Raw genomic sequence first — 25,162 nt, 5'->3', positions numbered from 1 at the left:
CGTGGTTTTAACCGTGATTAGGTTTTCGTCATTTCCGATTAAACACATCATCATGTCTTTGGGGCCAAATCTGAGTTTGAACACGAATGCCGTGAGATTCCGTTCACGTTTCCATATTGATCAACACGTTTCTTCACATGCAGAGCACATGTCGAATGGACTGCGATAAGGATGCTATTTTGTTTACTATAAACGAACACGCACACACACACACACACGCACCGTATCGTAGGATTGGGGCGGACAGGCGGAGAAACACTCCGGATGACCGCCGGATATGATGGACCCGGAGTGCGCGCGCGTCTCTTGCGAGTTGGACTCGGGCGCAATTATGACGACGAGGAAGACACCGACGATGTCGCTCGATGTGTTCGAGGCTGAGTGTAGGTGAAAACTGTGGCGTCGGAGTACCGGCAACCATGCTACCATGCTGGCCATGCTTCGTGCCATTATTCGCGCTCGTGCCATGGGCCCGAAGATCGTCCCGATGTAGGACGTTATTCCGCGTGCACTGTATCGGGAAATGGACAGGAAATCGACTAATGGTATTGTTTTATTGTAACTCAAAAAACTGTTTTAAAAGTTACACTAAATTACTTTATTTCAGTAATGTCTTGACTATAGATGCTTGATTTTCGGACGCGAATGAGCGGTTTCCACTTCGCTTTAAGCCGAGCAGGTCAAACGCACGTGTTCGGCTTTTGAGGGGATCCGGTTTACAACGAATAATGGGAGCATTTCATGGAGCGTGGCATTCATCCATATTTCCGGTACAATTAGAACGAGCTAAAGTAACAAAAGGGAGGTCCTTTTAATCGAGAAATGCTCTTCGCATTTTTATGAAACAAACAACTTGTTCTAGTGTTGGGAAAGCAAACATTTAATCAAATTTGCAACAATGGGTTAAAGTTCTCCCTTACCTATACCTAAATCTAACAAAGTTGAGAATTATAGAGAATTGTAAAAATAGAAAAAGTTTGAGTGAGTAAAAAGCGTTTTGCATTTAAAAATTTGAATGAAAACCGTTATCTGTGATTCGTTATGCCTTTATCTTTTTCATCGGGGTAGATTTCGTTTTCGCCTTTTCGCCTCGGGGTAGATTTCGTTTTTATCGTTTTCGCCTCGGGGTAGATTTCGTTTTTATTTTTTGCCCTGTGAAAAAGAGAATTATTATAAATCACCTGGGGGCTTTTCTTCCGTTTTTCCGGAACAGACCATCTGGGAAGCTGTCACGTTCAAATTCAACCCTCAAACCGCTTTGTTTTGCTTTTCCGATTTTTCGTTAAAAAGGTAAAAAGAGCGCATCTTAGCAATCTGTGCATTCTTAATTCCAATTTTGCCATCGTAGTTCTTAAAAGCGAGAAACGGTGTTGTGTGTCGAAGGGTCGGGAATTGAAGGGAGTTCACGAGAATATTAATAGCGCAAGCATGAGTTCGGGACGCTCGGTGGAGCTGGCGGAGTGCATTTTGGAATTCAACAACCATATCCAGTCGTATTTTATTAGCAGTACCTACGGAAACGAGACGCTCGTTAATCGATGCTTGGAGGTAAGTAAGAGCACAGTGGTGCAGCAGAACACTCCCATTTCATGGATCCCTGATTGCAGAAACTGTTATCCGATGGGGCCGACGGCTGGACTTTTGATGTAAATGCATACGAGGTTAACGTTTTCTTCGTCAATCTGCACAAGCTGCTCAGCCATAGCATGAAGAAAAGCAACCTGCTGTGGTCAGTAATCGGAGTTCTGGAGGTGGCCGTAGCCGAAGAAGAAACGCGATTGGCTCTCGTAAACAGCTTTCGCTTCCTACCACTCGTTTCGGGCCTGCTGCTGGAGGTGAACACACCCGAGCAACAGAAGCGTGTGCTCTCCCTGCTACACATTCTTTCCTACGGTGCCACGGCCGACGGACACGAGATCTACATCGAGATGCTCGTTCAGAAGCTGCTCGGCCTGATTGTCCAGAATCGGGAAAAACCGAAACGGGGCGAAATCGAACAGCTAGCACTGTCGATTCTGGTGAACCTGTGTCAGCAGGACATCTCGAATACGTTCGTGCTCATGCGAAACACCCCGATCTCGGAGTTTTGCCAGCGGATTCAAGACTTTGGACTGCTCGCCTGCAAGATGTATACCGTGCTCGAGCAAAACGATCACATCAAGGAGATGGATCTGCACTATCTGCTGCGGATGAGCTTCGGAGAGGTACGTTTGATATTGGCCTCGAAGAACAGCTTCAGTTTGCGACATGTCGTCGACTTTTTGCGCTACGTGAAAACGCTACGCGACACACAGAACAGTGAACCGGTGAGAGTGGCATTGACTGATGAGAACTTCACCAAAGACGTGCTAGCGTTTCTGCAAGATATCGAGACGTACTGGAGTGAGCAGGAGAAGGAAGCGGAAACGAATAGCCCCGGTGGGCCACCGAAGCGATGCAAAACGAACGCAGCTAAACTGCGCAAAGATCGTACCACGGACGGGTTGTTTGATATTCTGGAGTGTGTTGTATCGCTGAAACCGGACGACACGGAACTTTACCGTAAGATATGCGCAATAGGACCAATACGTCTCATCAACAACGCACAAGAGGATTGCTCGAAAGCGATCACGCTGTTGCGTACGATCTTAGAGAACCATCCCACCGATATGGGATTCGCAAAGGAATGTACGTCGGTACTTAACACACTGATGGATACGATTACAAATAACAATGAGGAGCAGCTGGTGGCCACATTTGCGAGACTGCTGGCCACAATCGGGCGAATGCTTAATGCGACGGATGACACGATCGATGCGGTAGCGGAACGATTCCATCGGCACGTTTTCAGTAACATACTGGGCCAATCGGGTCAAGTGGCTGCGTTTGATTACTCCGCCGGCGATAGGACAGCACGGAAGTATCTCTGGTCGTTGCATGCTTTCTACGAACTGTCCAATATCTCCCCGACCCTCTGGTATGCCAAGGTGGTGAATCTTCTGAAGCAGAAACCAATACAGTTTCTCATCGCCAAGGAATTGACTAGCGGTAGGGATATAGAGATAGTGGAGGCCATACTACAGATCACCACGGCAGCCGATTTCCCGAAGCGCAACGTGGCTCTTATGATCCAGATGCTGAAGAACAGTGGACCGCCGGTCGACGCGCTTGAGCAGCAGGATCTTTCTTCGACGACGAGGAATCGTGTCCCTCAAATTCCTCCTCCCAACGGGTACTCTTTGCTACGTGCGATGAGTCGCAACCTGGAGAATCGAATAAATCAGGCAGTGGAACGGATACAGGATGCGAAAGTGGCGGGATTGATCAATGCGGAAAAAGCGGAACTGGTGGAATTCTACACCTACAAGATCAACATGCAGGCCAGCCTAATGAATGATTTGCGCCACAGCTTGGAAGCGACGACCGGGCAAATCACAACCCTTATGCACCAGAACCAGTTGCTGATGGCGGAAATTGAGAAGAGTCGAAAGAAGAATGTACCGCTGCTGTTGAAGGAGTCTGCGTATGTAGCACTCTGTTGATTTTCTTTCCTTTTCTTTCGCTTATTAATGCAAATTTGGCTTTCTGTTGTGTTGCCTCCTTACAGTTTAGAAAACGAGAACCGGTTGTTGGGACAAGAGTTGGCGGAGATGAAATTAGCCGCTGCCTCGTACGATAAGAAGATGAATCAATTAAAGCAGGAGCAGCGCGAGCTTCATAAAAAGTACAGCGAAAAGGGTGAGAAGTGTATTAAACTTGCTAAGGAAGTCGAACAGCTGCGGACGCGAGATGATAAGTACGAAAAGGAGAACAAACGCCTCTGTCTAGAGTTAGCCGCAATGGTAAGCCGCGTGAAGATAGGAATCACCGAGCTCACATGTACTTTAATCTACTACCATCTGTGTTTGTTTTGTTCTGCTTTATTTTTGCTTTTTAGACACAAAATAGAGACGAGTCGCGAAAACTGCTTAAAGTGTATGAAGACGAACGACAGCAGCTGATTGAGCAGCGGGATGCGGATCGGAAAACGTACGACTGTAAGCAACGGGAGTTGGAGCGAGAAATATCTAAGCTTAAGGATCTTGTGCAACAACTGGAGGCCACACTCGAGCAACGCGATGGTACGATCGTGGCCCTAGACAAGGATAAAACGGTTTTGCGCGCAAAGTTGAAGGACAGTGAGGAACGCATCAAGCAAGTTGAGGACGAACTGAAGGAGAACGAAAACATTAAACAAGCGATATATAGTCTAATGAACAAGAATAAGAAAGTATGAAAGGATCACTCGGAAAAGGACCATTGGGTTACACCATACAAACCATCTTTATCTTAGCTGATGCAAAGACAAACAATACGTAGATTATCGTTTTGTTTTTCGTTGCACTTAATAGGATATCTTAATGCTCTTATTATAAAGCCGACCCATGCTATTCACCTCATTGTAATTAGTTGTAAATTAAATGTAGTCGATTTGATAAGAGAAACCGCAAAACGTGGTTCACAGTGTGTCGCTGTTCACGATTTCGACGAGTTCCGGGTTGGCAAGCATGGATTGGTGAGTCCCCTCTATGATCTTCACAATTACCGAGGACTGCGTGAATTGACTGAGGCCGTAATCTTCCTCAATATCGGTGATCATCGCCGAACGGACAAGCACTACTGGAGCATTGATCTTCTCTCTTGCTTCGTTACTCATGTTCATGGATGCTTTGAGTCGGTAGAGCATGAGTCGCATCATCTTTCGTGAGTAATCTTCCGAGAAGGGATTTGAGTCGCGTGATAGTTGCATTAACTTATCAATTCTTGCGCTATAAGTTGGCTCGTTCATAACGGCCTTGATGATATCTTGTGTTCCCGTTGGCAGCACGATCGACACGATGAGCGTAAGGATAGACATTTGCAGCTGCTCGTCATCCGCAGCAGCTAAATGAGGACCCGCAAAGCGCTGCAGGTACATTGGAGAACCATCGATCATCATCAGCTTACCACGCAGTGATCGACTCTCAAGTCGTTTCACGATCTCGAGAGCCAATAGTGAACCGAAGGAGTATCCGATGACCAGAAACTGTTGACCTTTGCCAAAGACCGTCTGTAACATCTCGTCAAACACGGAATCTACAATGCCAGGAATGGTTTGCTCATCACTTGCCTTAGCAAAGGTTTGCAGGATGAAGGTAGGTGCATTGATTTGGGATGCAATTTTAGTCCAAACAGGGCTACAGACGCTCTCGATGCCAGGAATGATCAGAACAGCTAGATCGTACTTGACCTCGTTCGACTTAGATGGTAGACGCAGAATCGTTTGATGGCTTGCAGCTTCATCGCCGAAGCTGGCTAGTAAATCCTCCAGCTCCAGCTGCTTGACAAGAGATTCTTCAGCTTCGTTTTCCGCTTTCGCATCGGCGAGCTTTTGCAGTTTTGAGAAGGTGAGCGTACGAAGGTCTTGAGGCGTGAGAATGATGTCAAAGTCACGTTCTAACACTTGTCTGATCTCTACGGCCATTAGCGAATCCATTCCAATATCGGCAAGGGTACTTTCAACGGAAACAGACTTCATGTCTCGAATGTTCATGATGTTCATTACCGCTTCGATGATGTTCTTGGCTCCACCACTAGAGCTGCGCTTTTCTGCCACAACCATACTTGCAACGATGGGTTCGTTCGAGGTCAGCAGTTGATCAAGTACCTGTATGCAGGAAGAAAGTCTCTGCTGCAGAGTGCCACCTATCTCCATATCAATTCGATCCTCCTGCATGTCGGCAACGATCCCGACCTCACCAATGGCACCCCATTGGATAGCTTTACCGGGAAGTCCGTCGGCGACACGGCGCTCGATGATGCGTTCCATTATAGAATTAGCCATACCGTAGTTAGACTGACCGGCATTACCGCGTCCGCAAGAAACACTGGAGAAAACTACAAAATGCTTCAACATAGGGCACAACTCACGACTGATTACGTCCAAATGGCTTGTGGCATTAGCTTTTGGAGCGAGACATTCCACAAATTTGTCCACCGATTGATTCTCGATGATGGCGTCTCGGAGCTGGACTGCCAAATTGTAGATTCCTGCAACAGGTCCCATGTCGCTGGCCTGCTGTAGAAGTCTCCGACATCCTTGTGAGGTTGAGATGTCTTCGGTGGATATGCGTACTTGAACACCATAGCTTTCCCAGAGCCTGTCGAACCAGAACATATCATGAACAGTGGAAACGATGAGATGTTAGAATATATTGCGGTACAAATAACTTCGAACTTACCTGATGCGATATTGTTGATAGGGCTTTGAGATTCCTCTACTAGAGCTAAGCAACAGCTTGCGGCATCCTCGGATAATCAGCCAATCGGCCAACTCAAGTCCAAACCCACCGAGTCCACCAGCAATAACGAAACACTGTTCTGGATGGCAATATACTCGAGGGAGGTAGGTAATCGGTACCGAAGTAAGATCATTTTCGTTTTCCCGTATCTTGAGAACAACTTTACCGATATGTTTGGCCGTAGCCAGATAGCGGAAGGCTTGCTCCATCTCGTGTGCCTGGAAGGCGGTAGTCGGAAGAGGTTGAATTATACCGCGGCTAAGATCGCTCATAATGAGCTTATGAAGGTTTTCCATGAGCTCTCGTTTTTCCTTAAACATGAGATCTACTAGTACGGCAGTGAAGGAGATTCCTTTTTGGAAGAGTGTCATTGCTAGCTTAGAGTCCTTCATCATGTCGTATTTTCCGATTTCCAGGAAGTGTCCCCCTTTGGCTAGACACCTGACGGATGCTTGAAGTTTCTCTTCCGATAAAGAGTTTAGAACGAAATCCACTCCGCGGCCATTGGTACGAAGTTTGATGAGATTCTCGAAGGTAGTGTCTCTTGAGTTTCCAATGTTTTCTGGCTTAAGTTCTGGGAAATAGCTGAGCAGGAACTCTCGTTTTTCTTTGGTGCTAACGGTGGTAAAGATTTCTAGACCATATGCTAAACACACCCGAATAGCAGCAATTCCAATACCACCAGTTCCAGCGTGAATCAGAATGGAATTACCTTTCCGGATGTGCGAGCAGATAAAGAATGCAGTGTATACCGTCGCGTAGACTGTGGGAATGCTTGCAGCCTGTTCTAAGGTAATTTCGTCAGGAACATCGAGTGTGAATAGAGGATCTGCCTCGACCAGTGTGGATAAACTTCCTAACGAGCAGATGCCCATGACGCGCTTTCCAGCAGCAGTTACTCCTGAGTACTCGAAACCCAAAATGTAATCTTGGTCTAGTCTAGATGAATCATATGTTTCAGTGGACAGACGACCAGTAGCTATCATCACATCTTTGAAGTTCAATGAGCTGTATGCTACTCTAATCAAAGGTCCGATCGGTGGTCGTTCAGAAATTGGACCAAGCATCCAAGTTAAAGACGAAAGATCTCCAGACTTTAAGCAGTTACCGTAACAATGACCTGCAGTAGGTTCATAGCGCATCGGTTCCAGTAGTTTAAAGTGACGATACATACCCCACTGACCGTTACGATACACGTTGACAGCAAGTCCGAGGTCGATTTGATCCTTGTAGAATGGGTTGGAAGGATCAAATGAAGGGGCGTTGGGATCGTCGATAAAGAAGCATGTAACAGGTTGAATGTTGGGTTCCTTACGAAGGCAGTTTACGAGTCCAATGATTCCAGATGACGCATCGTTCTGCGCATACAGAATAAGAGGCGTTGTCTTTACCTCTTGCTTTAGTTCTAGCAACCATGGAATAGTTGTGTCTTCCATAGAAACCTTTATGGCATGCGCATCGACTGAAGCATTCATGGCAGATTTCTTTTGTTGCAGAAGGAAAAACGTTTCGTCTTCTAGAGTGATTGTGCTGACTAGTTGGAGTCGTCGATGTCCCTCTTTGATGGTATATCCGAGCGATTCGCGCAGAAGTATGAATCCTTGGTCCGACAAACAGTTGATAGCATCAGAGATGAACTCATCATCTGCGAAAAGGTTTTCACAGATCAACAGAAGCACGTTTCGTTGTTTCATGAGTTTATCCTCAGAGATGGTAACATTTGGAATTGGTTCAGGTTTAGTGCTGGAGAGAAGCGTTAAATAGGCCTTTACAAGTGGTAGATCTCCAATAGCTGTTCCAAATAGAGAAATGATCGGTGCTCGAGATGCGGAATGGACCTCTGAAACGGTGAATAGCAGCGTTCCTTGATTCTCGAGTATAGTTTGAACGATGACAGAAGCCGCATCGGCTAGTTGAAGTGTCTCTTGCGGGTGGTACGGTAGAAACTTGTAACTCTCCAGGACTGGTAGCCCCGGAGGGAGCCGACGAGCGATGGTGCTTGCGTTAAGTCCTCGGATCTCGATAGCCCCACATTGCAGTAGGTTTATATATGGATCGTAGAAAACGTTATAGTAGGATACTTCTTGATGGTTACTCAAAAAACTACGCTGGAGAGTTGGGTCAATTTTAATGGTCTCGATGCGAGTGGGTATTGCCAGTGATCGCGAATCTTTCACAATTATTGCAAGTTGAAGCATGCAATCCAATAGGGCAGTCCAATTCTGTTTCCAGGCAATCTTTGCAGATGAACCATCGGAGGCTGACTCAATGATGGATTTGAACAGGCCTCCATAGTGATAACCCCGAAGACGTAGTTCTTTATAAAAATCTTTTGATTGAAGAATCGGTGCTTTGGAGCTAACATGCACTGGAGGAATTGGCTTTAGGTTGAAATGGGTGAGGTGACCAATCCTACCTTTTACTACTAGTGCAAATCCTTCTAACACCTCAAAGTGTCCGGTTATCGGGTTCATTGCAACGTGAAGTGTCACCGTTTGATCCTTCTTGAGTGTCGTGGCCCGTAGAAATTCCACCTCCGAAAACTCAACGGGTAATTCATCGGTTATAACACCTCTTGCGCTGCTGTAAGAATCCCAAACAAGATAAAGGTACTCCGTGGCGGGGATTAGAATTCTACCATCGATGCAATGACCGGCTATGTATTCCTGCTCGGCGAGCGACATAGTATATAACGTTGTTCTCACGTGGCTCGTTATACCCGAACGGAAGCTGGTCACATTCCACGTGGATGAATGGTCCCATCGAATCATTGGCGATATCATTGGGGTTCCTAAAGATACTGGAAAAGACACTGCCGGATACAGGTCCAGCAGATTGCAGCTTTTTCCGTTGATGAAAGCACTGGAAAAGGGGGAACATAATTCTGTCGTTGATCAAGAAAAACGAAGCAAATATGCTTACCGTCCTATGGCATCGAGAAAAGATTTCAATATACTATCTGTTGATTGAGCGGATGGCAGGGGCTGTAATACAAGTGCATCACTCTCGATGATGTTGAATAGCTTGTTCGAGCCTTTCGCATTGTATATCTTAAAGGACAACTCTTCAGTTGAGTTGATCCAATTTTTAGTGGGTTTTGCAAACATGAAAGACTGCAAAACAGATGAAAGCTTCGCTTTCAGGGTACCGTTTGTAACTATCTCCCTATAATTGAACGTCTCGGGGTTGTTATAGGATGCCAACAGTGCTCCATGAGCGAATCCTATTCGTATCGCATCATGCAGTGACAGAACTCCGTCGATGTAGGCACAAGTTATTTGCCCGACCGAATATCCACCGTAGAGGTCCATCTTCAGGCCAATCGATTTAAGTGTATGATAGACGCCGATCTGTATGATGAGCGTCCAAACCACTCGATGCAGCGTATTGGTATTAGAATCTTTGTTGAACATTGTGTCAAATTCGAACTCTTCCAGCAAATTCACACACTGTTTTAATGTTGCTTTGAATGTGGGGAATTTTTCAAAGATATGCAACGTCGTTTTCCAATCATAATCCAGTTGTCCAAAGACGATAACAACTTTGGGGAATTGTTTTCTGACTTGGACTATATTCTTCTGAACTATTTCAGTGGAACCATCAGAACGTCCCATGTAGATCGCAAAACCTCGGAAGTTCATTTTAGCAACTGGCTTTCGTGAAATGTTGTGAACCAAAGCATAGAGCTCAGCGTCAAATGTTTGGTTCTTCAAACTCTCTAGAAACACATCCACAGCCTCCATGGTACGGCCACTCCAGACGACTAACCGTGGTAGTCCATCGGTAGGAAACCCTCCGTTCAGCTTCTTCTTCATGGAACTGTGTAATAGAGCATGTGCGTTAGCTCCTCCGAATCCAAAGGAGTTGACAGCCACTAATGGTCCAGTGAGCGGTGTTGCATTATCAACCACTTTCAGCTTTCCGTTGAGTAGCGATGGGACATCCGTCCGAGGTTCGGTGTAGTTAATGTTCGGTGGAATGACATTGGTTTGCATGGCAATGATGCACTTCGTCAGCGAGCAAATTCCTGCGGCTGCCTCCGAGTGTCCTATGTTCGATTTAACCGATCCTACCAACAAGGGCTCGGTACGATCCGGACAAAACACTTTCTCGATGGCATCGCACTCTTCCGGGTCTCCGACCACGGTTCCAGTGCTGTGCGCCTCGACATAACAGATATCCTTGGGATCGTAGGGCACCTCAGCATACAACTCGTCTAACAATTGCTTTTGTATTTTGTTGGACGGGAAGGTAATACCTTCGAGCTTGTAACCATCACAGTTGGTTTTGGTGTTGACGACGTGTGCGTAGATGCGCTTAGCATCCTTGGCCTTCTGGAGCAGAATGACGGCGTTCGCTTCGGAGCGCGAGTATCCTGATGCACATTTATCGAACGGCCTACAGTACCCATCAGCAGCCAGGACGCCAAGCAGAGCGAACTGCAGTGTAATGTAGGGATGTAGTGTCAGATTGGTACCAGCCACGATAGCAGAATCACACTGTCCATTCCGAATAGCCTTGCAAGCTAAATCTAAGGCGTACAGAGAGCTACTGCACGCTGTATCGACAGCCATTGCCGGTCCTTTCAGGTCCAAGGCATGAGCAACCTTGAACGCAAGCATATTCCTTGTATATCTAAAGTGATGCAGAATAGTAAAAGTATAGTGTACTAACTGATTTCTTATTTCACTAGGCACACTTATCATACGGTCAAAAACTTACCCAGACATGAGAGAATTGATATTCGGTTGCTCTTTTCTGCACGTCCAGTAAGTTTCAGTCTCCACCATAGAAACTCCAACAAATATACCTGTGTTGGTTCCCCGTAAATCGTCCAAATGGAGTCCTGCGTCCAGTACGACTTCGAGGCAGTGCTCCAACAGCAAACGATGCTGGGGATCCATGACGTGGGAATCTTTGAAGCTATAGCCAAAGTATTCGGCATCAAACTTGTCTAGGTTGTTTAGTTTACCGAGACGTTTCGGTATATCCGCAATAATGTGGCGCCAGCGATCCTCTTTTTCGTCCACAAGATCGACCTGGAATAAGCAAAAACCATAGTGTCAAATAAAGTTTAGCTTTGGCCAGCAGGCTTTGGGACAGTCTGTTTGTCGTTTGACCTTGTCGAAAAGGTTTTGTGCAAACAATTGCACATTATCCGATCGTGGATATCTTCCAGCCAAACCCGATATAACGATGGATTCTCCCGATTCTATCGGAACCTCTGGCAATAGGCTAGTCTTCATGGTGATTGTTAACGGACTTGACTGAGTTCCGTCGTTGAAGCGAATCGTATTTATACGGTTTTGGGATGGCTGAGTATGGAAATGGCCAGTGCATAATGAAGCGATGTATTTTGCATTTACCGAAACGCACCTTAATTTGAACAAATGAGACAGTGGGTTGACGGATTGGAAGGAATACATTGTGAAAAGGTTAATGTTTCGATATCATATGCAAATAGGCTCAGGTGATTGTACTACAAGTGTGTTGATTTTATTCAATTGTTTGATATCTTAGTAAACACATTTTGTAATATAATGATAGGTAAAGCGTCTATTGTTAATTCACGTAACTAGTATAATTTTGTGTAATTTACTACGGAGAAAAATGTTGCACACATTTATTGGCTTACAACTTTGCATATTGATTTAAATTTAAAAAACATTTATTGTTCAACGTCATAGGGATGCATAACTATAAAATAACTAGACATAAGAAGAAATCAAACATAATCAAACATTTTTAAAAACTTCTAGAGTGTCTGTGTTGATGATCTCTATCAGTTCCGCGTTGGAGAGCATCGTTTGATGAGTTCCATCAATAACTTTTACTATGAGAGATGACTGGGTGAAATCACTCAAACCGTAATCTTCCTCAATATCATTGATGACAGTGGAACGTACTAGCACCATTTGCGATAGTAGTTTCTCCTTTGCCTCGCTGCTCAAGTTCATGGCTGCTTTGAGCCGATAGAACAGAACACGCATCATCTTGCGAGTGTAATCCTCTGAAAAGGAGTTTTCATTGCGGCCTAGCTCCAACATTTTACTAACGCGATTATCATACGTCGTTTCTGCCATAATAAGCTTGATTGCATCGGAGGACTCGGTGGGAAGTGCAAAACCAACCACAAGTGTAAGTATGGCCATTTGCAGATGTTCATCGTCTGCACCGACCAAATGGGGACCCGCAAAGCGCTGCAGGTACATTGGAGAACCATCGATCATCATCAGCTTACCACGCAGTGATCGACTCTCAAGTCGTTTCACGATCTCGAGAGCCAATAGTGAACCGAAGGAGTATCCGATGACCAGAAACTGTTGACCTTTGTCAAAGACCGTCTGGAACATCTCGTCAAACACGGAATCTACAATCCCAGGAATGGTTTGCTCATCACTTGCCTTATCGAAGGTTTGCAGGATGAAGGTAGGTGCATTGATTTGGGATGCAATTTTAGTCCAAACAGGGCTACAGACGCTCTCGATGCCAGGAATGATCAGAACAGCTAGATCGTACTTGACCTCGTTCGACTTAGATGGTAGACGCAGAATCGTTTGATGGCTTGCAGCTTCATCGCCGAAGCTGGCTAGTAAATCCTCCAGCTCCAGCTGCTTGACAAGAGATTCTTCAGCTTCGTTTTCCGCTTTCGCATCGGCGAGCTTTTGCAGTTTTGAGAAGGTGAGCGTACGAAGGTCTTGAGGCGTGAGAATGATGTCAAAGTCACGTTCTAACACTTGTCTGATCTCTACGGCCATTAGCGAATCCATTCCAATATCGGCAAGGGTACTTTCAACGGAAACAGACTTCATGTCTCGAATGTTCATGATGTTCATTACCGCTTCGATGATGTTCTTGGCTCCACCACTAGAGCTGCGCTTTTCTGCCACAACCATACTTGCAACGATGGGTTCGTTCGAGGTCAGCAGTTGATCAAGTACCTGTATGCAGGAAGAAAGTCTCTGCTGCAGTGTGCCACCTATCTCCATGTCAATTCTATCCTCCTGCATGTCGGCAACGATCCCGACCTCACCAATGGCACCCCATTGGATAGCTTTACCGGGAAGTCCGTCGGCGACACGGCGCTCGATGATGCGTTCCATTATAGAATTAGCCATACCGTAGTTAGACTGACCGGCATTACCGCGTCCGCAAGAAACACTGGAGAAAACTACAAAATGCTTCAACATAGGGCACAACTCACGACTGATTACGTCCAAATGGCTTGTGGCATTAGCTTTTGGAGCGAGACATTCCAAAAATTTGTCCACCGATTGATTCTCGATGATGGCGTCTCGGAGCTGGACTGCCAAATTGTAGATTCCTGCAACAGGTCCCATGTCGCTGGCCTGCTGTAGAAGTCTCCGACATCCTTGTGAGGTTGAGATGTCTTCGGTGGATATGCGTACTTGAACACCATAGCTTTCCCAGAGCCTATCGAACCAGAACATATCATGAACAGTGGAAACGATAAGATGTTAGAATATATTGTGGTACAAATAACTTCGAACTTACCTGATGCGATATTGTTGATAGGGCTTTGATATTCCTCTACTAGAGCTAAGCAACAGCTTGCGGCATCCTCGAATGATCAGCCAATCGGCCAACTCAAGTCCAAACCCACCGAGTCCACCAGCAATAACGAAACTCTGTTCTGGATGGCAATATACTCGAGGGAGGTAGGTAATCGGTACCGAAGTAAGATCATTTTCGTTTTCCCGTATCTTGAGAACAACTTTACCGATATGTTTGGCCGTAGCCAGATAGCGGAAGGCTTGCTCCATCTCGTGTGCCTGGAAGGCGGTAGTCGGAAGAGGTTGAATTATACCGCGGCTAAGATCGCTCATAATGAGCTTTTGAAGGTTTTCCATGAGCTCTCGTTTTTCCTTAAACATGAGGTCTACCAGTACGGCAGTGAAGGAGATTCCTTTTTGGAAGAGTGTCATTGCTAGCTTAGAGTCCTTCATCATGTCGTATTTTCCGATTTCCAGGAAGTGTCCCCCTTTGGCTAGACACCTGACGGATGCTTGAAGTTTCTCTTCCGATAAAGAGTTTAGAACGAAATCCACTCCGCGGCCATTGGTACGAAGTTTGATGAGATTCTCGAAGGTAGTGTCTCTTGAGTTTCCAATGTTTTCTGGCTTAAGGTCTGGGAAATAGCTGAGCAGGAACTCTCGTTTTTCTTTGGTGCTAACGGTGGTAAAGATTTCTAGACCATATGCTAAACACACCCGAATGGCAGCAATCCCAATACCACCAGTTCCAGCGTGAATCAGAATGGAATTACCTTTCCTGATGTGCGAGCAGATAAAGAATGCAGTGTATACCGTCGCGTAGACTGTGGGAATGCTTGCAGCCTGTTCTAAGGTAATTTCGTCAGGAACATCGAGTGTGAATAGAGGATCTGCCTCGACCAGTGTGGATAAACTTCCTAACGAGCAGATGCCCATGACGCGCTTTCCAGCAGCAGTTACTCCTGAGTACTCGAAACCCAAAATGTAATCTTGGTCTAGCCTAGATGTACCAAATGTATCAATGGACAGACGACCAGTAGCTATCATCACATCTTTGAAGTTCAATGAGCTGTATGCTATTCTAATCAAAGGTCCGATCGGTGGTCGTTCAGAAATTGGACCAAGCATCCAAGTTAAAGACGAAAGATCTCCAGACTTTAAGCAGTTACCATAACAATGACCAGCAGTAGGTTCATAGCGCATCGGTTCCAGTAGTTTAAAGTGACGATACATACCCCACTGACCGTTACGATACACGTTGACAGCAAGTCCGAGGTCGATTTGATCCTTGTAGAATGGGTTGGAAGGATCAAATGAAGGGGCGTTGGGATCGTCGATAAAGAAGCATGTAACAGGTTGAATGTTGGGTTCCTTACGAAGGCAGTTTACGAGTCCAATGATTCCAGATGACGCATCGTTCTGCGCATACAGAATAAGAGGCGTTGTCTTTACCTCTTGCTTTAGTTCTAGCAACCATGGAATAGTTGTGTCTTCCATAGAAACCTTTATGGCATGCGCATCGACTGAAGCATTCATGGCAGATTTCTTTTGTTGCAGAAGGAAAAACGTTTCGTCTTCTAGAGTGATTGTGCTGACTAGTTGGAGTCGTCGATGTCCCTCTTTGATGGTATATCCGAGCGATTCGCGCAAAAGTATGAATCCTTGGTCCGACAAACAGTTGATAGCATCAGAGATGAACTCATCGTCTGCGAAAAGGTTTTCACAAATCAACAGAAGCACGTTTCGTTGTTTCATGAGTTTATCCTCAGAGATGGTAACATTTGGAATTGGTTCAGGTTTAGTGCTGGAGAGAAGCGTTAAATGGGCCTTTACAAGTGGTAGATCTCCAATAGCTGTTCCAAATAGAGAAATGATCGGTGCTCGAGATGCGGAATGGACCTCTGAAACGGTGAATAGCAGCGTTCCTTGATTCTCGAGTATAGTTTGAACGATGACAGAAGCCGCATCGGCTAGTTGAAGTGTCTCCTGCGGGTGGTACGGTAGAAACTTGTAACTCTCCAGGACTGGTAGCCCCGGAGGGAGCCGACGAGCGATGGTGCTTGCTTTAAGTCCTCGGATCTCGATAGCCCCACATTGCAGTAGGTTCAGATCTTTGTCAAAGTGTACATTATAAGTTGGTACCTCAGATTCTATGCTCTGATCGGCTGCTTTGTGTTGAATGGGATCAATTTTAATGGAATCGATACGCGTAGGTATGACAAGGGATCGAGAGTCCGCTGCAATAATGGCAACTTGCAGGATACAATCCAGTAATGCTGTCCAGTTGTACTTCGATTCAATTTTTGCGTACGAACCGTCTGATGCGGCCTCGATGACGGATTTAAACAGGCCTCCATAGTGATAGCCACGAAGACGAAGCTCCTTGTAGAAATCTTTTGTCTCCAAAACGACTCCATTTGTTTTACGTACTGATGTGTTTTGCATGGGAGTATAATTCTTGAGCGCCTGAATCCGTCCTTTGACCACTAGCGCAGAACCTTCACGTACTTCAAAAATACCCGTAGCATTGTTTAAATCAACGTCAAGTGTTACTTGTTGATCTCCACTTAGTGTTGTGGCTCGTAGGAACTCTATATCAGTAAACTCAATCGGCATTTCCTCAGGAATAATTCCCATAGTTCCCGAGAATGAATCCCAGACGTAAAAAAGATAACCAGTGGCCGGAATGAGAACTCTACCGTCGATGCAGTGCCCCGCAATGAAGTCCTGTTCAATTAATGAAACGGTGTACTCGGAAGATACTTGATCTACCATACGAGTCATACGGAAATTTGGTACGTGCCAATCATCTTCGTGGTTCCAGCGTATGCGTGGGGAGAGAAGAGCCGTTCCGTGAGATACCGGAAACTGAACTGGCGGATACAGGTTAAGTAGGTTGAAATGATGACTTTTCAGATAAATACTACAGGAAACGAAATAGATGTTAAGAGTTATGTTAAAGTTATGATGTATATTATTAACAAAAAAAAAAAAAAACGGTTTCTCATACTTACTCGCCAAGTGTGATGAGAAATCCTTCTATGGCATCCTTATGAGTAGTGTAAGTGGCCTTTAACGGCTCCAGAGAGCCTGGATGTTTTACAAGCATTTCATTTAAGGTTGCTCTAACGCTGCTATTGAACATCTCGAAGGATTGTAGCTGGCACGGATTGATCCAGTTGGCTAAAGGTGCCTTGACGCGCAGAGGTTTAAGCACTTTCATCAACTTGTTGTTTAGCACTTTGTTTGTTGCAACATGGTTGTAGTTGATGCTTGCATCGTTTTGGTGCGCCCGAATGATATACCCTTGAGCGTAGGCCACGCGTAGAGCATCATGCAGGGAGAGGGCACCAGTGAGATAAGCGCATGAAATCTGACCAACAGAGTATCCAGCGTACTGTTCAATGGCCAAATCCATTTGCTGTAGCATGGAACACACTCCAATTTGAATGATGAACGTCCAGAGTATTTGCTGAACTGGATCGTTGCTCCGCTTGGTTTCATCAAACGCATCGAAGCCACATTCCTGAATTGCATGCAGGCACTCCGTGACAACTTCTGCGAATTTAGGAAAGGCGACGAAAGATTCTGCATAGATTTGCCAGTTTTGCGAAAGGTCACCTAAAACCAACGTCAGTGGCGGTTTGATGTACTTTTTCGGGATACAAATGGTTGGTCCACTGAATAGAAGCTGCGCGATACCATCGGTGTTTCCATTCAAAATGGCAAAGCCTCTGGAAGTCATTTTAGCAATCGGCTTCCGCTGGATGTTGTACGTTAGTGCGTAAAATTCAGCGTCAAACCGTTGTCCAACGAGATCCTTGATAAACACATTGACAGCCTCTGCAGTTCGTCCACTCCACACTATCAATCGAGGTAAGTTATCTGAAGGACAACCATCGTTCAGCTTCTGCTTGATATTATTGTGCAGCAGAGCATGTGCGTTAGCTCCTCCGAATCCAAAGGAGTTGACAGCCACTAATGGTCCAGTGAGCGGTGTTGGATTATCAACCACTTTCAGCTTTCCGTTGAGTAGCGATGGGACATCCGTCCGAGGTTCGGTGTAGTTAATGTTCGGTGGAATGACATTGGTTTGCATGGCAATGATGCACTTCGTCAGCGAGCAAATTCCTGCGGCTGCCTCCGAGTGTCCTATGTTCGATTTAACCGATCCTACCAACAAGGGCTCGGTACGATCCGGACAAAACACTTTCTCGATGGCATCGCACTCTTCCGGGTCTCCGACCACGGTTCCAGTGCTGTGCGCCTCGACATAACAGATATCCTTGGGATCGTAGGGCACCTCAGCATACAACTCGTCTAACAATTGCTTTTGTATTTTGTTGGACGGGAAGGTAATACCTTCGAGCTTGTAACCATCACAGTTGGTTTTGGTGTTGACGACGTGTGCGTAGATGCGCTTAGCATCCTTGGCCTTCTGGAGCAGAATTACGGCGTTCGCTTCGGAGCGCGAGTATCCTGATGCACATTTATCGAACGGCCTACAGTACCCATCAGCAGCCAGGACGCCAAGCAGAGCGAACTGCAGTGTAATGTAGGGATGTAGTGTCAGATTGGTACCAGCCACGATAGCAGAATCACACTGTCCATTCCGAATAGCCTTGCATGCCCAATCTAAGGCGTACAGAGAGCTACTGCACGCTGTATCGACCGCCATTGTGGGCCCTTTTAGGTCCAGTACGTGCGCAATTTTAGCAGCGTACATGCTGCGAGCAGAACTGTAGTAAAGGAAAAACTAATCATGAGTTGACTTCAATTTACGGCCGCCTTAGTTGGCCAATCATAGCATACCCGAGAACAGCCTTTTTGAAAGGGCTTTTAGTTTTCTTATACGTCCAGTAAATTTCGGTCTCGGCAATGGACACCCCGACGAACACACCGGTGCGTGAACCCCTGAGATCGTCTGGATGGAGCCCTGCGTCCAGCACCGCTTCAAAGCAATGCTCCAGCAGCAAGCGTTGCTGCGGATCCATGGAGTGTGTCTCCTTGAAACCACTCTCGAAGAACTCGGCATCAAACTTACCGAGATTGTTCAGCTTTCCCAACCTCTTTGGTATGCCGGCGTACAGATGTCTCCAACGATCCTCTTTGTCGTCAACCAAATCGACCTGTTATAATAGACAATGTATAGAATACCCCAGTTGGTGACTCTACATCTTTAAAGATTGTGTAATATTTAGGTTTGTAAATATTTACCTTGTTGAAGAGATTTTTCGCAAAGTGATGGACGCTATCTGAACGCGGATACTTGCCAGCAATTCCGGTTATCACGATTGATTCGTCCGAATCGATCGGAGTCGTCGGGATGGAGCAAGTTTTAACAGATTGCATTTCGCTTCGGGAAAGTGATTCGTGGGAAGTGAAATGCACGAATTAACAGCGGCTCTGGCAATGATGTACTGTCGGCGGTGGTTGCTTGTTTTTATAATCCGCGGCAAATCGCAGTTACATTCACGTGGATTGATAATTGTGCAAATTGCTTGTATTAATATTCAATCTGGGGTAGCATTGATGACAAATAGGGCGATGGATATATATAGGTCAACGGGCATTGTCGCACAACCTGTTGGTTTGTCTTTTATTGCCTCATATGCGAATGGTCTTTACAGCGGTAGGGATATCGAGTTAAAGGATGAACATATTTTAGAACATCACATTTCATACTTTTTACACAGCCTATTAGTGACATTTCGTTGGTTTAATATTATGACCATCAAGGGTGACCTTTTGCCCTAGCCATCGTCGGCCGGATGAACTTAGCCATGACAACTCCTAATGAAATGCGAATGATAATTAGCAGCTAACCTCAACGTTGCAGTCAATTAAATCGAGACGACCGGCAGTTGATGCTTGAGTAGTAGTGAGCATATATAATGAGTGCAGAAGGTGCGCACGGCGCTCTTATAACATTCGGTGCATGGTGACTGGCTGATCACGTGGTGGACAATGTTGGCAGAGCGATTTGCACGAACACTGGGACGGTCAAATTCCGTTCGCAGAAGAAAAGCTAAAGTGAGCTATTACAATTGGGCTGTGCTGCCAAGGACGATGTGTAGTGTTTGTGTTCCGGGGTAGCAAACTGCTATGCTCCAGACAAATCAAACTCCGCTGGTAGCTGGAGATACGCACCGAAGCCATGGTGTGAGTTCACAGTAAGCAGACTGCGTGATGGACTGATGGGTGTTACAAGAGATTACTCAATTGAAGATGATCACCGTTGATTGAGATGCGCTGTTGCAGATGTAGATAGAGTGACCAAAGATTTCTAGTGCGTTGACGACCATGGATCCAGCAAAGTCTAATGATCTATCCAGTCGTCTAACAGCGTTTGGTAGTGACGGGTCAAACGCGTCCCGCAAGAATATGGCGGAAGCTAAGCGTCCACGTGGTCATTGGGCATCCAAGACAGAGTTTATTCTTTCGTGCATGGGATACGCGATTGGTTTGGGCAATGTTTGGCGCTTCCCGTACCTGTGCTACCGGAACGGTGGTGGCGCATTTCTAGTGCCCTATCTGCTTATGCTGGCGCTCTGTGGTATTCCGCTGTTCTTTATGGAAGTTTGCCTAGGGCAGTTCAGTGGTACCGGTTGTGTGACGGTGTTCAATATCGCGCCGATGCTGAAGGGCGCTGGAATCGCAATCGTGGTGATCAACTTCATCTGTACGGCCTACTACAACGTCATCTTATCGTATCCCATTCTGTTTCTGTGGAAATCGCTGAGTACTCAACTACCCTGGGAAGGCTGTCAGAATGCCTGGAACACGGACCGTTGCTTTGAATTGCGCGGTGATGGGCGTGCGGTGGAAGCGTTTCTTAACAACAGTGCGCTGACGCACTCGGAACGCTATCGTACACCGGCAGATGAATTTTTCCAGTGAGCGAACTATAAACCGCTGTGGCTTGATCTAGTTGAGAATTTATCTATCTTTTACTTTCTTCCGACACGCCACCGGAATAAAGCAACGAAATATTGCAAATATCCGACGGCATCGACCACTTGGGAGGTATCGTGTGGCCACTGTTCGTGTGCAATGTGGTTGCGTGGATCATCATTTTCTGCTGCATCGCGAAGGGTGTCGAATCGGTGGGCAAGGTCGTGTACTTTACCGCCACGTTCCCATTTCTTATTCTGGCGGTTCTGCTCGTCCGAGGTGTCACTCTGCCGGGCGCGTTTGACGGCATCCGGTTCTATATCATGCCCCAGTGGAGCCAGCTGTCCAACTTGAAGGTTTGGGCGGACGCGGCCATACAGATATTCTTCTCACTCGGCCCTGGCTGGGGTGGCATCGTGAACATGGCCAGTTACAATCGGTTCAAAAACAACACCAAGCTCGACTCGATATTGATCCCGCTTATTAACTGTGGGACCAGCATCTTTGCCGGGTTTGTGGTTTTCTCGGTGCTGGGATACTTCTCATGTAAGTTCCGTCTTGCGCGAGTGTGACGCGAGTGTGATTACGAGGCGGTGTCATTGTTGGTTTTATTTAAAGATCAAACCGGTCTTCCTGTTGCTACGGCTGCTACCGGTGGTCCGGGGCTAGCTTTTATCACGTACCCCGAGGCGATCAGTATGCTGCCCTTCTCGCCGCTATGGGCCTGTCTGTTCTTCAGTATGCTCTTCCTGCTGGGAATCGATAGCATGGTAAGTGGCGCTTCGATAAAGTGGAATGCAGTACGAACCTTTTGTGCGTTAACACTTCTTTTTGACAGTTTGTGCAAATTGAGGCCATCATTTCATCTGTACTGGACGTATTTCCTACGCTGCGATCGAGAAAACTGTCCATAACGGCAGCCACGTGCTTCCTTATGTTTCTACTTTCGATCTCCTGTGTCACGCGGGTACGGATTATAGTTGAATTCTTTACCATCGTCGACATTTATTTCTTTTTTATCCTTATTTTAATGAACCATCTGGGCAGGGTGGAATGTATCTGATACAGCTGTTCGATTGGTACTCCGCATCGATATCTGTGATACTGGTTTGCATTGTGGAGGTCGTTGCCGTTGGGTGGATTTACGGTTGTGACAATTTTATCCGGGATATCCAGTTCATGATAGACCGGAAGGTCGAACGATGCTGGAGAGTATTATGGAAATATGTCACACCGATCGTGTTGAGCGTTTGTATCTCAGTCGAATATCTCGTTGGCCCTTTGGTAAGCAGTTTTGACACGGAGTTGCTTCTCTTTTTCTACTTTTAGTTTATTTTCTTCACTACAATTGCCTACAACACGGAGGTAACATACAACACTTTAACGTATCCCCGTTGGGCTATTGCTGTGGGATGGGCTAGCTGTGGTGCTTCAATGGTTTGTATTCCGGCGTATATATTTTATCGATTAGCAGTTTCGAAAGGATCATTTATGACGGTAGGAATCTATGTGGCTATTTTAGCAAAGTTTATTTTATACATGAAGCATTCTTTTTTTTCGTTTGGTTTTCAATGGTAGCGATTGAGAAACGAACTGACGCCGGAAGACTGGGGTCCAGCAGATGCACATGATCGTGAGTTGTGGAATGCAGCCAAGACAAATGACACTGTAGTTGATTATCTGTATTGAAACATGATATGCTGATAGAAAAATAAAGTTATTCTGTTACACAGAAACTTTGATTGGTGCCGTTTTCGTAACATGTACTGCTCCCGGATTGGCGGCCACATTCACTGATCCTCCGGCCTCTACATTAGTCACTGCAGGAGAAGCTACTACTGGAGGAGCTGCTACTGGAACGTACACCGGGACTTTATGAACGACATTCCGAACGTACACTGGAGGGCTATAAACCTGCGGTACGTGTACATACTGACGAATGGCCACGGGATGATAAGTGCGACCCTTCAGGCGGCCATGGAAAAACGGACTTCCGTAAACAGCGGCCACCAGACCGAATGCGAAAATTAGAAATGCTAGCACCTGGATAGGAAGAAGGTAATCAGTCTTCTAATATGCTCGATTGCCGTCTCAAACCGCCCTCTTACTTTCATTCCGATGAGAATGTAGCAGATCGACTGAAGAAGTAACGAAAACTGTCGAGCTTTAGAGCTTCTGTTGGTGAATTTATATGAATTCTTCCGGGGCTGAAAACTGGTTTTTTGTTCCATGTCTCGGCTTCATCTATGCTCGTCTTACAATTTCCACTTTGTTTGATGATAGATGTTATCAGGCTCAACGAGCATCGACATCTGTTTTTGGCCAGCTACATAGCTTTGTCTGTCATTGTAAGTGCATTGGTTTGGCTGAAGACAAAGAACTTGTTTACGGTGCTTTGTGTTCGTTCATCAAGATAATTTCACATTTCTCACAATCATGTTTTCTAATCTTCATAATCCATATTGAATGCTTTGGGTGTCCAAAATGTTAGGATTTATTATCAGCACAGCATTTTTCCGGTCAAATTTCTTTTATAATTTTCACATAGCATGAACACAAGCGTTCAGATTGATGGTGTGGACAAAGGATATTAGTCTGATCCTGGTGCAGCATCCAGGTTCAGCTGCTGTTGAGAGAAAGCGTGCCCTGGCAGGGGTGCCTCGTGGATTGCGCCTCGGTTAGCGGCCAAATAGCGAGCTTCCTTCTGGTAGATCAGAGCCGGTGCGCTGTAGGCCAACGGAGCACCATAGTAATACGGAGCGGCGTAGGTCAACGGAGCATTAGCATAGGCCAGTGGGGCATGGGCGTATGCAAGAGGAGCAAGCGCTGGAGCGGTGGCGATCAACTTCGGCTCCGAGTTACTCTGCACCACCGTCGTATGCGGAGCGGCCAGGGCCAATGGAGCACCATAGTACAGCGGGGCGAGTCCAGCGTCGGCAACGGCCAGGGCCATCATGACTACAGCTGCGATGCACTGCAAATATCAAGAATCATCGATTAGTGATCCTGAAGGAGATCTGTAAACCTGTGCAATACCTTCATGATTGCTTATGAGAAATTGTTATCAGTGTTGCTGAAGACGGTTAATTCAACTCTGCTGTTACATGAATCCACCACGCCGTATTTATACCATCTGCGCATACATGCCCTGTGTTCTTGGTTCAGTCATTCTTGTGCAATGTGGAATAATAACACAAAAGGGAATCGAAAAGCAAAAAATCCTTTAACCAGTTTTCACACGCTTCCAGATCAATCCAGATCCACCTGTGGTAGAGAGCACTGACCACTACAACATACTCATTGTTGTCTTGCTGTAACGAGATCATCGTGCGTGAACGTACGAAGAAAACAAGTATTTTCTGCACAGAATAATTTTATTTTTAAAGCAGCACGTCTTTTACTCGTTCCATTGCCATTGCCTGTACCGTCATCTTTGAGACATTGCGGTGATGCACAAGAATAAGCTGCATTCCATGTGCACCGGGTGTTCTCCTATAAAAGGGGAACACTTGTTTCGAAAAGACAACAGATTTCATCCGAGTGTCAGACCGGTTGTTTGCTTTTCGCAGAATCAAAAACATTTCTTAGTGCAATCATGAAGGTAGGTAGAATCCGATCGTGAAGAAGCGTCTTAGAACTTAGAACTTGATCTAACAATTTGTTTTGCGTTATTAGTGCATCGCAGCTGTAGTCATGATGGCCCTGGCCGTTGCCGACGCTGGACTCGCCCCGCTGTACTATGGTGCTCCATTGGCCCTGGCCGCTCCGCATACGACGGTGGTGCAGAGTAACTCGGAGCCGAAGTTGATCGCCACCGCTCCAGCGCTTGCTCCCCTTGCATACGCCCATGCCCCACTGGCCTATGCTAATGCTCCGTTGACCTACGCCGCTCCGTATTACTATGGTGCTCCGTTGGCCTACAGCGCACCGGCTCTGATCTACCAGAAGGAAGCTCGCTATTTGGCCGCTAACCGAGGCGCAATCCACGAGGCACCCCTGCCAGGGCACGCTTTCTCTCAACAGCAACTGAACCTGGAAGCTGCACCAGGATCAGACTAATATCCTTTGTCCACACCATCAATCTGGCCGCTTGTGTTCATGCTATGTGAAAATTATAAAAGAAATTTGACAGGAAAAATGCTGTGCTGATAATAAATCCTAACATTTTGGACACCCAATACATTCAATATGGATTATGAAGATTAGAAAATATGATTGTGAGAAATGTGAAATTATCTTGATGAACGAACACAAAGCACCGTAAACAAGTGCTTTGTCTTCAGCCAAACCAATGCACTTACAATGAGAGACAAAGCTATGTAGCTGGCCAAAAACAGATGTCGATGCTCGTTGAGCCTGATAACATCTATCATCAAACAAAGTGGAAATTGTAAGACGAGCATAGATGAAGCCGAGACATGGAACAAAAAACCAGTTTTCAGCCCCGGAAGAATT

The 25,162-nt window shown here is 46.0% G+C and overlaps 5 protein-coding genes across 7 annotated transcripts; 3 read left to right on the top strand and 2 right to left on the bottom strand.

Annotated features, from left to right (window-relative positions):
- The first annotated feature begins 1,428 nt into the window (after positions 1-1,428).
- LOC125959568 (uncharacterized) lies at positions 1,429-4,279 on the top strand. The gene is made up of 4 exons (XM_049692394.1): positions 1,429-1,548; positions 1,608-3,502; positions 3,587-3,821; positions 3,917-4,279. Exons 1-4 carry the CDS (start codon positions 1,429-1,431, stop codon positions 4,253-4,255), a joined length of 2,589 nt encoding a protein of 862 aa, XP_049548351.1. The 3' UTR covers positions 4,256-4,279.
- Positions 4,280-4,331: 52 nt separating this feature from the next.
- On the bottom strand, positions 4,332-19,212 carry LOC125949810 (fatty acid synthase-like). 3 transcript variants are annotated; one of them, XM_049677184.1, is made up of 6 exons: positions 19,031-19,212; positions 18,626-18,942; positions 16,828-18,552; positions 14,587-16,736; positions 6,240-7,011; positions 4,332-6,158 (listed from the first exon to the last, which is right to left on the bottom strand). In XM_049677184.1, the coding sequence occupies exons 1-6, from the start codon at positions 19,163-19,165 to the stop codon at positions 4,478-4,480; spliced, it is 6,780 nt and encodes a 2,259-aa protein (XP_049533141.1). In that variant the 5' UTR covers positions 19,166-19,212; the 3' UTR covers positions 4,332-4,477. The 3 variants fall into 3 exon arrangements, with proteins under 3 accessions (XP_049533141.1, XP_049533140.1, XP_049533139.1); XM_049677183.1 differs by having other exon boundaries at positions 6,240-7,419; positions 14,995-16,736; XM_049677182.1 differs by lacking the exons at positions 4,332-6,158; positions 6,240-7,011 and adding an exon at positions 11,785-13,733 and having other exon boundaries at positions 13,815-16,736.
- A 546-nt stretch (positions 19,213-19,758) lies between these two features.
- Positions 19,759-22,852, top strand: LOC125949835 (sodium- and chloride-dependent glycine transporter 2). Its single transcript, XM_049677247.1, has 7 exons — positions 19,759-20,709; positions 20,796-21,253; positions 21,326-21,477; positions 21,546-21,674; positions 21,755-21,955; positions 22,037-22,204; positions 22,286-22,852. Exons 1-7 carry the CDS (start codon positions 20,117-20,119, stop codon positions 22,394-22,396), a joined length of 1,812 nt encoding a protein of 603 aa, XP_049533204.1. The 5' UTR covers positions 19,759-20,116; the 3' UTR covers positions 22,397-22,852.
- Positions 22,853-23,071: 219 nt separating this feature from the next.
- On the bottom strand, positions 23,072-24,256 carry LOC125949880 (adult cuticle protein 1-like). The gene is made up of 2 exons (XM_049677316.1): positions 23,744-24,256; positions 23,072-23,681 (listed from the first exon to the last, which is right to left on the bottom strand). Exons 1-2 carry the CDS (start codon positions 23,747-23,749, stop codon positions 23,298-23,300), a joined length of 390 nt encoding a protein of 129 aa, XP_049533273.1. The 5' UTR covers positions 23,750-24,256; the 3' UTR covers positions 23,072-23,297.
- LOC125949881 (adult cuticle protein 1-like) lies at positions 24,248-24,878 on the top strand. The gene is made up of 2 exons (XM_049677317.1): positions 24,248-24,308; positions 24,383-24,878. Exons 1-2 carry the CDS (start codon positions 24,303-24,305, stop codon positions 24,764-24,766), a joined length of 390 nt encoding a protein of 129 aa, XP_049533274.1. The 5' UTR covers positions 24,248-24,302; the 3' UTR covers positions 24,767-24,878.
- Positions 24,879-25,162: the final 284 nt, after the last annotated feature.

Source organism: Anopheles darlingi, chromosome 2, assembly GCF_943734745.1.
Source record: "Anopheles darlingi chromosome 2, idAnoDarlMG_H_01, whole genome shotgun sequence".
Classification (NCBI taxonomy): domain Eukaryota; kingdom Metazoa; phylum Arthropoda; class Insecta; order Diptera; family Culicidae; genus Anopheles; species Anopheles darlingi.
Note: the sequence above shows the minus strand (reverse complement) of the source record. Positions and strands in the feature narration are given on the sequence as shown.

Coding starts and splice junctions, on each gene's coding strand:
- LOC125959568 (XM_049692394.1), top strand. CDS start 1,429: ATGAGTTCGGGACGCTCGGTGGAGCTGGCGGAGTGCATTTTGGAATTC. Junction 1,549..1,607: donor TCGTTAATCGATGCTTGGAG/GTAAGTAAGAGC, acceptor CCCTGATTGCAG/AAACTGTTATCCGATGGGGC. Junction 3,822..3,916: donor GTCTAGAGTTAGCCGCAATG/GTAAGCCGCGTG, acceptor TTTGCTTTTTAG/ACACAAAATAGAGACGAGTC.
- LOC125949810 (XM_049677182.1), bottom strand. CDS start 19,165: ATGCAATCTGTTAAAACTTGCTCCATCCCGACGACTCCGATCGATTCG. Junction 18,943..19,030: donor CGAAAAATCTCTTCAACAAG/GTAAATATTTAC, acceptor CTATTATAACAG/GTCGATTTGGTTGACGACAA. Junction 13,734..13,814: donor TATCAACAATATCGCATCAG/GTAAGTTCGAAG, acceptor CTGGTTCGATAG/GCTCTGGGAAAGCTATGGTG.
- LOC125949835 (XM_049677247.1), top strand. CDS start 20,117: ATGGATCCAGCAAAGTCTAATGATCTATCCAGTCGTCTAACAGCGTTT. Junction 21,254..21,325: donor GGTGCTGGGATACTTCTCAT/GTAAGTTCCGTC, acceptor TTTTATTTAAAG/ATCAAACCGGTCTTCCTGTT. Junction 21,956..22,036: donor TCACACCGATCGTGTTGAGC/GTTTGTATCTCA, acceptor TTCTACTTTTAG/TTTATTTTCTTCACTACAAT.